At 35.1% G+C, this 18,300-nt stretch overlaps 1 protein-coding gene across 3 annotated transcripts in view; it reads left to right on the forward strand.

Moving 5' to 3' along the window:
* The window catches only part of BEND7 (BEN domain containing 7), a 245,539-nt gene extending 241,246 nt beyond the window's left edge, over positions 1 to 4,293 (forward strand). For all 3 annotated transcript variants that reach the window (XR_007947760.1, XM_051962550.1, XM_051962551.1), the window contains one exon: positions 3,776 to 4,293. Coding sequence is in view for 2 of the 3 variants with exons in the window: in XM_051962550.1 (XP_051818510.1) it covers positions 3,776 to 3,801 (26 nt within the window). In the remaining variant the exon portion in view is untranslated. The remainder of the gene's footprint in view (positions 1 to 3,775) is intronic.
* Positions 4,294 to 18,300: the final 14,007 nt, after the last annotated feature.

Raw genomic sequence — 18,300 nt, forward strand, 5'->3', positions numbered from 1 at the left:
AGCAGTGCATAATACTTTTTTTTATCATTTTTAAATTTTCTCCAATTACATGCAAAAACATTTTTTCATTGTACATGTAGATTCATTTTTTACATATTTCCATATGTATCATGGGAACAATCATGAACATGAGAAAAATCAGAACAAAAGGGAAAAACCATGAAAGGAGGAAAAAATGGGAAATAGGATATGTTGATCTACATTTCACCTCCATAGTGCTCTCTCTGAATGCAGATGGTGTTTTCCACTCAAAGTTTATTGGGATTGCTTGGGATCACTAAACTATTGAGAAGAACCAAGTCTATCATAGTTGATCATTGCACAATCTTGCTATTGCTGTGCACAATGTTTTCCTATTTCTGCTTGTTTCATTCAGCATTAGTTCATATAAATCTTTCCAGGTCTTTCTGCCTATTCATCATTTTTTACAGAACAATAATATTCCATTATTTTCATATAGCATAACTTATTCAGCCATTCCCCCCCAAAATGAATATCTACTCATTTTCCAATTTCTTGCCATCACAAAAAGAGCTGCTACAAACATTTTGGGTCCTTTTCCCTCTTTTATGATTTCTTTGGATACAGACCCAATAGTGGTACAAGCAGTGCATATAACCAATGAAATTGCAAAAAGGGGCTTCCCTCAGTCCTACCTCCCTGGATGGCCATAGTTCTAGCTTTATATCATTAAAGGTTTTCTCACAGGGACAGGGAATTCCTGGTAAGAAAATTCCCTCTGTACATGCAGGTGGCAACTATTCTACAAAGTTACAGTAAGTTCCCTGGGTTTATTCAGGCTAAATGACTTGCCCAGTGTCTCACAGCTAGTATATGTCAGAGACAGAATTTGAACCCACATCTTTGTGATTCTCTGTATGTTGTGATAGACTATTTATCATATTGATACATCATGAAGAAGCAACATGGTGTCGGGTAATGATGTCACACTGCAGTATATGAAATACCATTCTGCATGGAAATTCCTATGGGCTACATCATGACTTAGTTTTTAAATATAATATTATCTAGATTTTGTCATATTTTTGCTTATTTTGTTAAGTGATGAGCATGGGCTGCGTATTTGACAGCAAGTAGAGTGGACCAAGATGAACTGGAAGTCAGGAATATCTGGATTCAAACTGCCTCAGCCACTTACTATCTATGTGACCTCATCTGTAAAAGTGGGTTAGACTCAATAAACTCTAAAGTTCTTCCCTATTCTAAATCTAACCCACATATGACATCATATGCTTTGAAGTTATAGGATGTGATATGATGCTGTGTGTGTGAAAGCAGCATGGAGTAAGGGAGATCCAACCTTGCAGTCAGGAGGACCTGGAATCAATACATGCTGGCTTTGTGACTCTGGGAAAAACATTTGATCAAATGCTCAAGGCAATTCTCTAAGAATATAAACTGCACCCTCTGCCTTGGCATAGGGGATTTCTTAAGTTTCCTAGGCCTCAGAAATGTAATCACAGGTACACACACGTATATACAAACACAGATATTTATGTATATATTAATTGGGTCTGTGTAAAACATAAAATATTTGCTTTACTATTGATAAATCATCACTCTCTCCACCTTTCAATAAGCACTATTTCTTCTCCAAGCAGAGCTCGCACTTTATCTTCTTGGCTTTCAAATTGTTCTACAGCTATTGCCATCTTGTGGCATTTGTGATCTGCTGCGGTTTGCCTTATCTAACCATGGTGGAAAAGCGATTCAAAAACTAACAAATACATTTTTAAAAATATGAATGTAAAGAAGTGGGGTGGGAGCCACTACAGAATCATTGACATAAAGCAATTTTAAACTGATGTTTGAAATGCTTAAATATTTATCAAGTAGAGTTAGGGGAAAGGGATTTTTCCTATCTCTGTTTTTAAGTGAAAAATAAAATAAAATTTAAAAAATCACTATCATTGTCACCAACAACCCACACACCTTCCAGTATTTCAAATTCCAGGGCTTGTTAGCTTTTTTTCTTTCTTCTGGTTTCTACTTGAACTCCTTAGTCCTCTAATCTACCCCTTCAGTGGCAAGGCAGATGTCAGGAACAACCTCAGACATGTTATCATCACCTGTGAGAATAGCTGTTTGCCAAGCTAAACTGAAGATCCATAATAAGCATAGAAAATTAATCTTTCTGTCTTTTCACTGGGGCTGCTCAGGGACTTATCCATCAGGGAACAAATCATCCCTCAATCTTATGGAAGTTTTGGGTCTAACAAAAAGAATGGCCTTATACTCCCATGACAATTTTCAAAGAAGCTCAAAAAATTTCTGAAACACGATGTCTTGTACGTGTTATTTTTTCTGGCTGACTCACAAGCAATTATAAAGAATTTTTAAACCCTTCCTTAAAAATGTAAACATTGTGTCCTTCTCTTGTTGACATCTCCTAAATTTTCTTTTACACATGGGGTTGCTGATTTATGTAGGCAACAAAACCCCAAACTGGCTTCAGTCAGCATTCAGCATTTAGCAGCACAACAGGGATCAGAATTGTTATCCCCATCTTAAGACTGAGCCCTGAAATTACATGTCACATGATAGAAGATGCAGATGGAGTGGAATAAGCATTTATACAGTACTACTATGTGCCAGGCACTTTGCTCAACACTTTACAAATATTATCTCATTTAATCCAGCCTCAGAACTAAAAAGCTGTGTGACCCTGCACAGATCGGGCAAATCACTTAACTTCTATCTGCCTCAATTTCTTCAACTGTAAATAAAAATAGCATATACATCACTGGGTTATTGTGAGGATGGAATAAGATGTTAAAAGCTTGGCACAAGACTGGCACATAGTATGAATTATATAAATACTTGTTCCCTTTCCTTCCCTGATCCTCACAATTCTGTCAAGTAGTTGCTATTATTGTCATCGGTGACTTGCTCAGAGTTTCATAGCCAACAAGTATTTAAGGCCATTTTGAACTTGTCTTCTTGGCTCCAGCTCTAATAATCTATTGATTATAATACCTACCAAAGCCAAGAAGGAAAACCATAAGCCCTGACACCTGGATTCCTACATTTTATCTGATTAACAGCTCTTAAAAGTGCCTTTTGAGCTGTGAATCATAAATGAACAATGATAAGGTTGGCTGTTCTATATGCTCCCTTCCAGCTTTAAAATCTATAAGCTGGAGGAGGTTATAGAATTAGTCAGTCATTGCCACAACAAGAGCAAGGATGAAGCTAGCTCGGTACTGAGATACTTTGGGACTGATAAAACCTCTACTTGTTTTCCGCATTGTGGAACTCGATGTTGAAGGACTAAGGCACTTTGGAAGTAGTGAAGCAGTCTTTTTGTTGATCATTGTGCAAGAAGAGCAAATGACTCAAATGACCTGCTCTCTCTTGTTTCTTCTCTCCCCTGCTGCATGTAAAAGTATCTTCAGGGGTCCTCAAACTTTTTAAATAGGGGGCCAGTTCACTATTCCTCAGACTGTTGGAGGGCCGGACTATAGTAAAAACAAAAACTTTGTTTTGTGGGCCTTTAAATAAAGAAACTTCATAGCCCTGGGTGAGGGGGATAAACGTCCTCAGCTGCTGCATCTGGCCCACGGGCCATAGTTTGAGGACCCCTGTTTCAAGCCAATGAAGAAGGGGTACAAAGTTGGAGCTTGTTGCTCTTACCCATCCCCAATTATGTGGTGACTACTATCACATGTCTGAAAGAACAGAGGGATTCAATTAGGTGAGAAAACCTGAGATTCTGACTAACTCTTCAGCTTTGTGTTTCTTTGCTTCATCATAGGTGATCAAACAGCAATCTTGAGATAGAACTGGGCAATCCTGGAAGCAATTTCCTGAGTTCAAGAGGTTGGAGATCCTGTATCCATCATTTGGAGTTGACCGTTGGGGAGGAAGGTTTTTGCTGCTAAAAAGGTGACATGAGGCTGAGCTAAGCCCCTTCTTGGCTTTCTAGAATATGGGGACCCATAACTATTTGGACAGTACAAAGATGGCATGATCAATTAATCAATAAACATTTATTAAATGCTTACTCTGTCCAAGCACTGAGGACCCCAAAAGAAGCAAAAAAATTTGCTTCTGCACTCAAGAAGTTTACAATCTAATGGAAAATAACAATGTCTTTTCAGCAGTCCTATAAACATTCATGTTTCTATGTTTGTCTAATTCTTCCCACAGAGTATATAATTGTAGTTTTTACTGTCACTTATTTAGCTTAAGTTTTGTTCAGTCTTGTGCTGAGTATAAGAGAAGTTATAAGTTCCTAAAACCTGTATTAAATCTTTTTGGTATTGGTGAGAATCTTTTTGTGTATTTCATTTCTTTTAGGAGTAGAAATTGAATGTTTTTTTTATTTCCTGAATTATATATTTAATATTTTTTCTTTCCTCTTTGGGGAGACCCTATATATGAACCAAGCATAAGCCTTAAGTATTTTCTCCCCCTTAGAAGCAGGGATCATGGTATAATAAGCTAAAATGTTCAAGAAAAAGAATCTTACCTTATTTTTACATGGTTAGACTTTCCCAATGATGAATACAGAACAGAAGAACCTTTTAATGTAGAAGGAGAGGGATATTGTCCTAGTTCCTTGAACTCAGTAGTGGTCCTAACTGTTAGACTATCTTTCTCAGGTTTTCTTCTCCAAACTCAATCTCTTAAATCCTACAAGATGCTCCAGGCTTTCCAGAAAAAAAAAATAATCTTTTAACTTCTTTTGTTCTTTGTGTGAGAAGAAAAATAGATCTTTAGAAGTTAGGCCAGCCTAAGGAGGAAAAAAATGTGAAGCACTAAATTGAGAAGGAAGTTATGGTAATTTAACCAAAGCCAGCAAAAATAAGGTTGTTTTAAAATATGTATATATAAAAGAATTTTCTAAGCAACTGAAGCTTATCCTTTAGGCACCATTTTTAACCATTTCCTAAAGAGATCTGTTGAAGGAAATGGACAATGTTAAGTCTAGAGAAGAAAAGACTTAGAAAGACAGGATATCTGTCATCAAGTATTTGGAGTCTTGTCACACAGAAAAGAGATTTGGTCCCAAAGGGCAAAACTAGAAATAAAGGTAAAAATTGAAAAGATAGAAATTTTGACAAAGAAAAAATTCCTAAAAGAATCACTCCAAAGTGAATAAAATGTCTTAGGAATTCTTTAAGCTAAAGCTAATCATTTCAACAAGTCAAGACAAGTATTTGTTAAATACCTACTATGTGTCCTGCTCTAAAGAAGTTCACAGTGTAATGGGAAGGCAACGTGCAAGCTATGTACAAAAAAAAATACATATGGGATAAATTTGGTGTACTCTCAGAGAAGGTATTAAGATTAAGGAGGTTGGGAAAGACTTCTTGCAAAAGATGGGACTTCAGCTTACTGTTGAAAAAAACTAGAAGAGCCAGGAGGCAGAGGTGAGAAGGGAGAGAATTCCAAGCATGGGAAACAGCTGGTGAAAATGTACAGATCTGGAAAATGAAGTGTCTTGTATGAGAAACAACAGCAAGGAAATCATTGTCATTGTATCACAAAATATAGAAGGGGGAAAAGAGTAAAGTATAAAAAGACTGGAGAGGTTATGGAGGCCTTTAAAAACCAAATGGAGGATTTCCAATCTGATTCTAGAGGTATTAGGGAGTCACTTATAGTTTTCTGAGCAAGGGATGACATGATTGGACTTATGCTTAGGAAGAGCATTTTAATAGCTGAGTAAAGAGATAATTTTGATAGCAGGGAAATTTAGAATAGATAGAGGTTCAAAGCAAGGAGACTAACTACCAAGTTATTGTTATAATCCAAATTTGAGGTGATGAAGGACTATACCTGGGTAATGGCAATGTCAGAGGAAAGAAGGGGGAAGTATGTTATAAAAATAGAACTGAGAAGACTAGGCAACTGATGGAATGTGGGGAAAAGAGAGAGTGAGGAGTTAAGGATAACATCTGAGTTCTGCCCATAATCAAAAGCTACCTGACCAGTGGCCCTATTCCTCAGGGAACTCTACACTCAAATATCTGCCCAGTGGGGAAAATAACTTCAAACTAATTCATGTGAAAGAATGAATGACTAAGAGGAGTCTGGGTCATGTAACCCACAAGATGGAGGAATAGACATTTTCTCCAACCTCCTTGACCTCTCATACTTCTCCAGAAACAGAAATTATGTGCTAAAGTTAAAGGAACTTCAGGACATCTTAATCTAGGACACTTGAAAGTTAAAAAAAACAACATGAACTTACACCTACCCTCCAAAACTAACTTGGGGCAAAGACCTGGGTAGTGAATTATGAGTTGCCCAAAATGGGAAAAGATTGAGATGCTTTGAGATCCCAGCTTCCAGAGAAATCCTCATCAGGGAGAAAGAAATCAGAAAAAGAAAATAAAAGAGGAAAATAAAAGATTGAAATTACCAACAATGGTCAGGAAAAAAGAAAACTCTAAGCCTTGAACATAAGCAGACAAAATCATCAAAGAAAACATTAAAAATCAAAGGAAATAGGGCCTCCAGATCTAGAGGTAGCTGGGTGATACAATAAATAGACTGCCAGGACTACAGTCAGGAAGACCTGACTTCAAATCTGACTTCAGACACTTGTTAGCTGTGTGTCACTTAACTTCTTGTTTGCTTCAGTTTCTTCATCTGTAAAATAAGGATAATAATAGTATACCCCTCCTGGAGATGTTTTAAAGATCAAATGAGATAACTGTAAAATGCCTAGTACAGTACCTAGTGCATAGTAGGTACTGTTTAAATATTAGCTATTAGATGGTAAATAAGCTCAAGCATTTATGAATAAATACTCTAAAGCAAAAGGAAATGATTCAAAAGATATGATCAATAGATCAATAGATAAGACAGAGGATTCTGTGGAGTTTCAGAAGAAAAAAGGAACCATAAAATATTGTTTCAGAGTGGTTTTAAAAAGATAATGAGAATTGTGAGAGCAGAATTTATGGTTTGAACAACAAAAGGAATGACAGGGAAAAAAGCTCATATCTGTTATGGCAAGTCTCACCAAAGAAACGAAAAAGAGAATAATTGATTAGAAATGTAAATAAATACATAGAAGTAAAAGATAATACAAAAAAAGAAAAAAATAACATTAAAAGAAAAAAAGTGCTTTCTACCCAAGCAAATCATACTAATCTCAAAGACAAGATGCATAGAGAAAATCTAAAGATCAAAAATTTCCCAGGAGAACATGACAAGTCAAAAAACTTCAACACTATAACACAAGAAATAATGCAAGAAAAATGCCTAAAACTCCTGAACACAGGAAAGGAAATGCCAAATGAAAGATTTCATAGATCACCTCCAGAAAAAAATATCTAAGGGTGCAAATTCCAAGACACATAGTGGTTGAATTGAACAATTTAATTATGAAATAACATATGAGCAATTAGAAGACTCTCTTTTTTTTGTTTTTTAAGCTTTTTATTTTTAAAATATATGCATAGATAGTTTTCAACATTCACTCTTGCAAAACCTTGTATTCCAAATTTTTTTTCTTCCTCCATTCCCCTCACCCCATCCCTTAGGCAACAAGCAATCCAATATATATTAAACATGTGTAGTTCTTCTATACATATTTCCACAATTATCATACTGCATAAGAAAAATAAGATCAAAAAGAAAAGAAAATGAGAAAAAAAACAAAAAGCAAGCAAACAACAACAAAAAAGGTGAAAATACTTTGTTGTGATCCACATTCAGTCCCTACAGTCCTCTCTATGGGTGCAGATGGCTCTCTCCATCACAAGACCATTGGAACTGGCTTGAATTATCTCATTGCTGAAAAAAGTCATGTCCATCAGAATTGATCATTGTATAATCTTGTTGTTACAATGTACAATGTTCTCCTGGTTCTAGTACTTCACTTAGAATCAGTTCATGTAAGTCTCTCCAGGCCTTTCTGAAATCATCTTGCTGATAGTTTCTTACAGAACAATAATATTCCATAACATTCACATACCATAATTTATTCAGTCATTTTCCAGCTGATGGGCATTCACTCAGTTTCTAGTTCCTTGCCACTACAAACAGGGCTGCCACAAATAATTCTGTACATGTGTGTCTTTTTCCCTTTTTTATAATCTCTTTGGGATACAGGCCCAGTAGAAACACTGCCAGATCAAAGGGTATGCACAGTTTGATAGCCCTTTGGACATAATTCCATATTGCTAGGAAAAAAAACTTTCAAATAAAAAGGAAGGGAAAATCAAACAACATAAGATTATTCTGTACCTACAAGGAAACAATGGAGCTCAGGAAGAAGACCGAGATAACCTACTCTGCAAATCTGAGTTTAACAATAAATGAAAGAAAAATGGACGTTCAATAATAATGAGACATTTAAAATGATTTTTAGAAAGAAAACCAAGGCAAAAAATTGGAAATTATGGGAATGCTAAATAATTGGTGAATGGCTAAATAAGTTGTGGTTTATGAATGTAATGAAATATTATTATGCTATAAAAAATTATAAGCATGGGGCAGCTAGGTGGTACAACGGATAGAGCACCAGCCCTAGAATCAAGAGGATCTGAGTTCAAATCTGGTCTCAGAATTTAACACTTTCTGGCTGTGTTACCCTGGGCAAGTCACTTAACCCCAATTGCCTCAACAATAACAACAAAAATTATAAGCATGTAGATTCCAGAAAAATATGAAAAGACTTAAATGAACTGATGCTGAATGAAGTGAGCAGAAACAGGAGAATACTGCATACAGTCACAACACTGTACAATGAGCAATTATGATAGACCTCATTCTTCTCAGTAATATAATTATCCAAGACAATTTCAAAAGACTCATGATGGAAAATCCTATCAATATCTAGAGAAAGAACTTTGGAGTCAGAATGCAGATTAAAGAAAAATTTTTGTTGTTGTCTTTTCCTTTTTTATGTTTTTCTCTTTTGTTCTGATTTTTCTTTTACACAGTGATTAATGTGGAAATTATGTTCATATGATTGCACATGTATAACCCGTCTCAGATTGTTTGCTCTCTTAAGGAATAGGAAAGAGAGAAGAGATGGGAGGAAAAGAGGGAGAAAAAAATTGGAACTCAAAATCTTGTAAAACTGAATGTTGAAAACTATCTTTACATATAATTAGAAAAAAATAAAATACTATTAAGTGGGAAGAGAGGAGGAGAAAGAAAATCAGACCTAAAAAGATTATTTGCTTCTTAAACATCTCAAACAACAAAAATGTAGGACAGCTGAATGAATAGAATAGCCAGTTACCTTGTGAGACTGACAACTTTGTGCAATTTTACCTCACTTAAATCTAATTCACACACAAGTCATCCCCTTCATGATGTCATTGTTCCACTTTGAAAATGAAGGACAAACAACAACAACAACAGTAGCCAAGGGTAGTAAGAACAATAGAGTGACAATAAAAAGACCAGAAATTGCCTTTTTTTCTCTCTAAATGTACACAGGGAGACAGGAGTGAATGTGGAAGTCAAGTGGAAAGTTAACAGCAATAAGATGGACCTGGAGTGTTATGCACAGAACTTTGCAATACCCAGTCTACAGATGAATCATTTTTCTCTGTAAGACTAAATTACAAAATGAGAGGGTATGTGAAAAGGAGAAGAGAGAAGAAGTAGAGGAGAGTATGTGATTTTACTGAGTTAAATTGAGGGCTAGTAATGAGGACAAAGAATCAGAGGACAGTGAGTGAGGAAAAATGGAAAAGAATTGAAAAGGTAAAGGGGAAAGAAGAGAGACCTTGTTTTGGTGATAAGAGATAAGATTCTTCAGTGAGACCAATGAAGAATACACCATGAGTGAGGAGAGAGATTCTGTGAAGGAAGATAAGGATCTTGTGTTGGGTGTCATCTGGGGAATTTGATTCATTCTGCTTCTGTTCCTATGGGCAATTGAAACCTGAGAGAGTAGAAAGGCACAGACAGGAAAAAAACATTTTTAGGGAAACAGCAGAGTGGGATGTGGGTCCTACTATGGGGGGAATGAGGCACAATGGAAAAAGGGAAAATCAAGGGTCAAACTATACAAGGTAGTATAAGAGGAAGAAAGATAACAGGCATAGTGCCAACTTAAAAATTTAATTTAAAGTAACTAAAAATACATAATACTGTGTTTATAGAAGAAGAGAAAAACCATATTGGAAAAATATCATTATTAGGAAAATATAAACCTAATTCTCATAACTTTAAATGTGAATGGATTAAACAATAAAATGAAAAAGAGTAACATTGGATAAGAAAACAAAACCCTACAATCTGTTACTTATAAGAAACTATTTAAAAACAAAGACATACACAAAACAAAACTGAAGGGATAGGTAGAAATTTTACTGTGCATCAAGTGATTCCAAATCTATGCTATCTAACAAAACAAAAACAAACATTTAAAAAATAAAAAGAGATAATCAAAGAAACCATATTTTGCTGAAAGTAACCATAGATAACAAGTCAACCTGAGTAATAAACATATATATTTCAAGTACTTTGGCATCCAAATTCATAAAGGGAACTAACTGAGCTACAAGAAGACAGAGAATAACACAATAGTGAAAGGAAACCTCAATAACTCTCTCTCAGTTTTGAATAAATGTAACAGAAAAATAAACAAGAAGGAAAATATGAAACTGAATAAGAGCTGGAGAAACTAGAGCTAAAAAGACTTTTGGTGTCATCTAATGGAACTACAAAAGAATAGATATAGATATATTTTCTCAGCTCCACATGGAACTTTTACAAAAAATGATCATGCATTAGGACACAGGTATTGCAAACAAATGTTCAATAGGCAATAATATAGTTGATAAACCATAAAGTAATAAAAAATAATCAGTGGTTTAGAGACCAAAAACAAAAGACTTAACAACAAAATCCTAAATAATACCCCAACATTTTTCCTTTCAAAAATTATTCCCTAACCCTTATTATCAGTTGTACTTAGAAGCTCTTCCTCCCTCCTATCAAAGCCTGTTAGGAAAGCATCTGTCAGCAGTTGTTTATACCTAAATGTTACTGTGAGGCCTCTCATATCTTTTCTGAGGACAGAGACTGTTTCACTTCTATCTTTGTATCCCCAGTATTTACTTAAGCAATTAATAAATGCTTGTTGATTTATGACTGATTTACATTTTAAGCCTTTTCTCTAACTATATAATGAAAGCTTCTGTTTCTATTACTTAAGAAATTTCAAGTATATTGTGCTTGGGGGTGGAGTAGTTTCAAAGGTCTAAAATAGCTCTCTTGTAAAAGGAACTGGAGAAAGAATAAGATCAACCTTTTTTATTTGGATTCTGAGAAATCATAAATCATCACCATAGTGCCTTTTCACCCAAACTTGGATCACTGGCTACTGAAAATTGTTTGATGGCTGGATAATGCAAAGGGAAAATTTGAAAAAAAAATAAATAAATTGTTTTGTGACTCTGGTTTCAGCCATGGAGGTGCTTGGAATATAGTAGGCACTTAATGCTTGTTGACTTGACTAGAACCATAACTAGCAATTTTGTTTGCTAGGGTTTCAAAGCAAGCAGCCGAAATACACCTTTTAAATACGTTCTTTTAAAGACAAATTTAGGGGGGTTAGGAGGAGGGAAGGACAACCCTGGAATGCCCATGGCAAGATTACATCTCCCTGCTCTTTGAGAATAGGGACTATTTTTTTTTAACCTTTGTATCCCCAGCATAATGATACACTCTGGGCAATTAATAAATGCTTTCTGATTGATTGAAAATAAACTACTGGTATACTTCCACATACAGGAGAGAGAAAGATTCCAACACACCATAAGGCTGCTTTCAGGGATGAAGAGGGTGGGGAGAGAGGGTGGGGATATATAGTAGGGAAAGAGCTCACTTGTAAGCATGGACAATAGCCAGATGAAGTGACCTATCCAGGAGCTTAGTATTTGAACTGATAATTTTTGCTAATTTGTTTCTAAGTTGCTATGGGAACACAAGTGCTCTCAGCATCCTCTAAATATCAGTGTCCTAAAAAGGCTGAGCCATTTGACCCTGAATCATGCTCTGATTTTCAAACTAAGGATAACCAGGGAAATTTTAACCTACAAAGCAATCTGCACATGCAAAAGGGGGTATGTACATTACTGTGTTCATTTTATAGTCAAGAATTTGAGTACAGAAAAGTTAAAATACTGTAAAAACAAACAACTTTGAAAGAGTTAAGAACTCTGACCAATCATGACTCACGACTCCAGAGAACAGATGATGAAGGCTGTTATCCATGTCCTGACAGAGGGATGACAGACCCAGATTGGGAATTAAGATATGTTATTTGGATGCAGCTAGTGAGGAAATTTGTTTTGCTTGATTATAGTTGTTTTAAAGCTTTGAGTTATCTATATTTTTAATGAAGAGGGATATAAAAAGGAGAGAAAATAGGTGTTTGTTCATTGAAAAAGTTGTAAAAAAAAAAAAAAGTTAAAATTTTACCCAAATTTTTCAAGTAAACTAGAACAAAGATCAGAAGATTAACTCTAGAGCTTAAAAGATTTCGTATATAGTTCTTTGAACATAGAAATAAATTGTTGTGTCCATCCCTCCTATATTGCCTAAAGGCTATAGCGCATGAGCATCCACAGATTAATTTTTCAGTCTATGCTACCCTGAAAGAATTCAGACAAAACACAAATTTGGCAAAATTTGGCAAAAAGGACAAAAAACAACAACCTAAGAAACAGTTTTTAATTTTACTTTCTCCAAATGACCAATTGGTTAACTCTTGTTAATTCTTATCTCAAGGAGCCTAGCATTTGGAAGAGGTACCTAGGGATCAGGATACTGGATAAGGTATTTTTCAAAAAGCATCATCTCTCTACAAATTAAAAGCTTTAAAACAAATCAAACTGCATTCCAAGGTTGCATTTTATTCATTTATTACTCTCAATTTGCTAAGTTCCCTAAACACAATAACCATTCATTAAGTTGCAGACAGGTGCAATAAGCAGTTACCTGAGCTCTGGGCAGAGTTGGGGGGATAGCAGATCTCCTTCATGTGGTGGCAGTCAGACTGTGGGGGCTGCACCTGGAGGACACAGCACAGCTGCCAACATTGACCAGACCATAAGCCCAGCATAGTTTACTAGCTAGCTGGGCAATGGTTTTTAAAGGAAAGGTGGGCGTGTTGAGGATTCCCCAACTGCCCATTTTATTATGTTGGTATACACATAACTTAACAGAGAACTAGAATCCTATTAAAAACTGCAGCTGCTCAAGGCACAGTTTTAGAGTTTTTCCAAATGACTTCTTTATCTGAGGAGTCTTAAGTTTCTCTCTTTTTTACATAATTGTATAACTTGAAAGCACAGTCAACGGTAAAACCACCTGCCACTTTTTCCTTTTTGACTCTCCACACACACAAACCAAATACAATGTAAGGAGAGGTAAGAGGCACAAGGAGGAAATATCTCAATGAAAACCAAGCAGAAAATGAAAATTAATAGCACAAGTTCCATCTCCTCGTTATTTTTTATATCAAATTCCAAACTGTTACCAAGAGCAATACCAGAAAATATCCCCTAGACAATTTGCAATTTTTCAAATGGACTTTCTCAAAATGATGTTCTATATTTATTTTTATCTCAGAGGTTTCTGGATCACATTTTCCTAGTTATTTTAGGTTACTCTTCCTTAATGTTAAGTGAAAATTGGAGAAGACCTTAAAAATAGTCTAATCCCCCTAAGGCATCTCTTTTTTATGTATCTAAAAGACTAATTTTTGTACATGTTGTCTATCTCCATTAGAATATAAGCTACCATGGCAGAATAAGTTATGCTATATGACAATAATGAAATTTTATTGTTCTGTAAGAAATAATGAGCAAGCTGATTTCAGAAAAGCTTGGGAATACTTAACATGAACAGATGCTGAGAGTAGCGAGTAGAACCAGGAAAACATTGTATACAGTAACAAGATTATGGGGTTGATCAACTCTGATGGACTTGGCTATTCTCATCAATGTGGTTATTCAAGGCAATTACAATAGACTCAGAATGAAAAATATCATCCACATCCAGAGATAAAACTATGGAGATTAATTGTGAATTGAAGTATAATATTTTTCATCTTTTTTTGTTTGTTTTCTTTCTTGTGGGTTTTTTCCCTCTTTGGTATGATTTTTACTTATATAACATGATAAATATGGAAATATGTTTTAAAGAATTGCACATATTTAACCTATACCAGGGGCTATCAGTGTCCTTCATCATGGGATACAGATGGATTTGCTTTATAAAGGTTATGTCAACAAATCAGGGATCCTCAAACTTTTAAAATAGGGGACCAGTTCACTGTCCCTCAGACTGTTGGAGGGCCGGACTATAGTAAAAACAAAAACTTTGTTTTGTGGGCCTTTAAATAAAGAAACTTCATAGCCCTGAGTGAGGGGGATAAACGTCTTCAGCTGCTACTTCTGGCCCACGGGCCATAGTTTGAGGATCCCTGTAATAGATTCATCAAATTATAAAAGCTTAGACTAGAAACCCACTGATAAACCATAAATCATTTTCCAAAGGTAAATTCAGCTCAATTCAAAGAGGTCCACATCACTAGAAACTTATTGCTACTGGTTTTTGGCTTTTGAGGGTTTTTTGCTACAATAGTTCAAGAAAAAACTCAAAATACTGGGTTTTTTTAGCTTTTTATGTCAATTACAAATTGACATAGAGAATTAAATTGTAGTCATTAAGCTAAATTATAATTATAATTATCAATTGACATAGACAACTATTATTAAAAATATAAATTGACATTCTTTATGTCACATACATTGCAAACACCTTGGCAATTTATTTATTAATTGAGAATTAGCTGGGGTCAACAAAGAGTTAAATATTTTGACAGTATGGAGCTAATATTTACTAGTCTAATATTTTTTGCCTCAGTTACAGGAGGTCCCACATCATCTGAATCGTGGATCCACTCAGTATTTAAGTACAATTTGGAGAGACAGATGGTTCATTTGACTTAGGAGTGCTGACCTCTAACAACTCTCTGAGTTTGAGAGTATTATATTCCTCACACAATTCCACAGCAGAATTCCACAATCCTTCTGTTTAGTAATGATAGGGACATAAAATAAACCTGATTGGCTTATTTCACAGTCAAATCAACTTTGCAAAGGAAAATAAAAAGAGATTTGGGTCAGGAAAATGAGGCTGAATAAAAATACTTTCACAAGCTCAGTTATATGACTATAATGACAAATATGTAAAACATCTGGTTTTAACTGATCTGTGAGACCAACACCAACATTTCCTCAGTCTGACATTCTGCTTATTGACTAGGCATAGTAGCTAGTCCTTTGGTTGCTGTAGTGAATCAGAAACAATCGGATCCTCTGATTCTTGTGAACTTCACTTATATCATAAGCAATGATGATGTTTTCACTTGGCTTACCCATTTTCCAATTATTTACAATACTTTCATCCTTCATGTATAGAGTCTCAATAAGTCAAAGTGAGGTGTTGGAATAGAATTTTGTTTTTTTCATAGAACTTAGAAGATTAGCAAAATCAAGAGACTGGCTACTATTTCATTAAATACTGTTAACACAATAATGACAATAATAATAATAATAGCTGGCACATACATAGCATTTTAATGGTTGTGAAATAATTTACATATGCTATCTCATTTGATCATACTAACACAATGAGTTACATGCTGTTATTATCCCTATTTTACAGATGATAAAATGGGCTGAAAAAAGTTAAGTGTCTTACCCAGAATCACATAGCTAGTCAGTGTCTGAGGTATGATTCAAACTCAGGTCTTTTCAATGCTAAGTCCAACATTTGACCCACTGTACCACCTTATTGCCTCAAATTCAGCCTGACCTAGTAGAGAAAGAGCTGACTTCTGTCTGAGCCAGAAAAACACGTACCATTTCTACCTGTGACACATATTTGCTAATCATTCAACTACATGGGGACTCCAGGAAATTCTTCAAAAATATAAATTGCAGTGGTATCTGTAATTTATAACTGCCATAGAGAATGCCAACTTATATTTGTTAATAATAATTATATCAATTTATAATTCAGTCTAGTAACTAGAATTTAGTTCTTTATGTCAATTTGTGACTAACATAAAAAACAAAAATATGTTAAATACTGAAGCTTAAGCTTTAATACTTTGGCCAATAACGAGAAGACAAGATTCATTGGAAAAGAACCTGATGTTAGGAAAGAGTGAAGGCAAAAAGAAAGGGGAATGGCAGAGGATGAGATGAATAGATAGTGTCATAGAAACAACAAACCTAGAAGGGCCTGAAGTGCTATGGTCCAAGGAGTCATAAAGAGTCAGATGTGACTGAATAATAATAAGAGAACCAAGAGATGAGAAAATTCATCTTCTAATTTCTTCACCTTTTAGTTCTCTATATTTGTGAAATCATAGATTTGATTCTAACTTGGAGCTTAAAGCTTCTTCTAACAGGAAGCTCAAATTCAAAAAGGATATCTCATTTTCCTTCTTACCCCAAAGAAGTCCATGATCTTATATCTTAAAAAAATTCTCCCTCATCCTTATACCCCAATTCATCTTGGAAAGGATAAATACCAAATAGATCTCACTGAGCCAAGTCATGAGAGAATGCTGTGTGCTCCAGAAGCTTCCAAAAGAACTGCTAAGGCAAGTGGCGATGAAGCACACAAATCATTACTAAATGGGACCAGCCACATTCATTTCTAGTTCATAGGACAGCTATATCACAATATTCCAACTTAATTTAATTGGACAAAACACTGGACCATTAAGCAGACATCAAAATAAAAGAACCAAAAATATCCAAAGCTTAATTTTATGATAGTATTTTGTCAATCAATCAATAAGCATTTATCAAGTTCCATCTGTGTGTGTGACAGGTACTATGTTTAGGGATAAGGATGAGACCTGATTTTTATGATACAGGAAACTCCCAGGTAAGAACATTCCCTCTGTCAATGCAGACTAGCAGTTCTTCCCCACCTTATAGCCTAGAGAGTTGCCTAGGACACTAAAAGATTAAGTGACTTTGCAGGTATACTTGAGCCTCTTCCTAATTTGTAGGATTGTAATTGTAAAAAAATAATAATTTTATACTAGGCCCTAGTGACATTAAAAACAAAAATGAAAATGTCACTGTCTTCAAGGAACGTACATAATAACAGGATAAATAATATCTAAACACATATAAAATAAGTTTATATGAAATAAGGTAAAGGGGAATCAGGTAAAGTTTCATGTAAAAAGCAGTATTTGAGTTGAGTTTTGAAAGGAAACTTATTTCTAAGAGGAGAAATGGAATTGCATTACAGGGTTGGGTCAGCTTGTTCAAAGATGTGGAGGCAGGAGGTGGAACATCATGAATGTGGAAAAGTAAGGTAGTTTGGCTCCAAAGGTCAGAAGGCATGTAGCACTGTATTTTCTGGAGCATGTCTGACTTGCAATCCAAGCGGGAGAACTGGATTACATATTTCCCAAACTGTCCTTTTAAGTTTCTATCAATGCGATTGTTTCTAGGCTTTCTCTGTAACTTATTCGACCACCAGACTTTTCTCCATTTGCCTCTTGTGTTGACTATGCACGTATGAAAGGAAAACTATGACCTGAAGTCATATTTCCAAGATGGATTCTACAGAATCCTGGTATACATGCTACGTGAAATGTGAGAAAATTTAGGTTTTAATGACATTTCTCCCTTAAGATATTAAATATGAAATCACATCTGCAAAGAAACATTTTAAGGATTTGGGGTACTAAGAAAAATCAGGGAGCCTCTATGACTCATTGAAGATCTTTGAGAATTGCTGGGGCTAAAATACTCATCATTCTGCAACTAGCTCATTGACAGGCCTCTTCTGTACTAACTAGACTGCTATTTACATAACAGAATTAGAGTCTAGCATCAATTCAGGAAGCCAAACTTTCCAACTGATAGAACTTCCAAGAATTTGGGCTTCAATCATATAACTTGCAACACTCTAGAGTTTACTTTGTTGAACAAATGAGTGGAGAATGTCCTGCCAAAAATGCTTATTATCAAGATAATCATACTTAATGATAGAGATTTGCTTCCTATGTGTCCTAAATATATCCAATATGTCCAGAACACCTTAAACAAATGATAATATATAAACATATATAATTCCTGCTATCGGTGAGGCTAGGTTGCTAGAATCCTTGAGCTTATAAACTGTTAATTAAGCTTTTAATAGGTTGAGCTTTTAAGAGGGGAAAGGGAAAAGGAGGGTGAATTAGCCCAGATCAGAAATAAAACAAGTTAGCTTAAAGGCCAAATAAAGGTTAAGTGACTTGCTCAGGAT

The sequence above is a fragment of the Antechinus flavipes genome, chromosome 5 (genome assembly GCF_016432865.1).
Source record: "Antechinus flavipes isolate AdamAnt ecotype Samford, QLD, Australia chromosome 5, AdamAnt_v2, whole genome shotgun sequence".
Classification (NCBI taxonomy): Eukaryota; Metazoa; Chordata; class Mammalia; order Dasyuromorphia; family Dasyuridae; genus Antechinus; species Antechinus flavipes.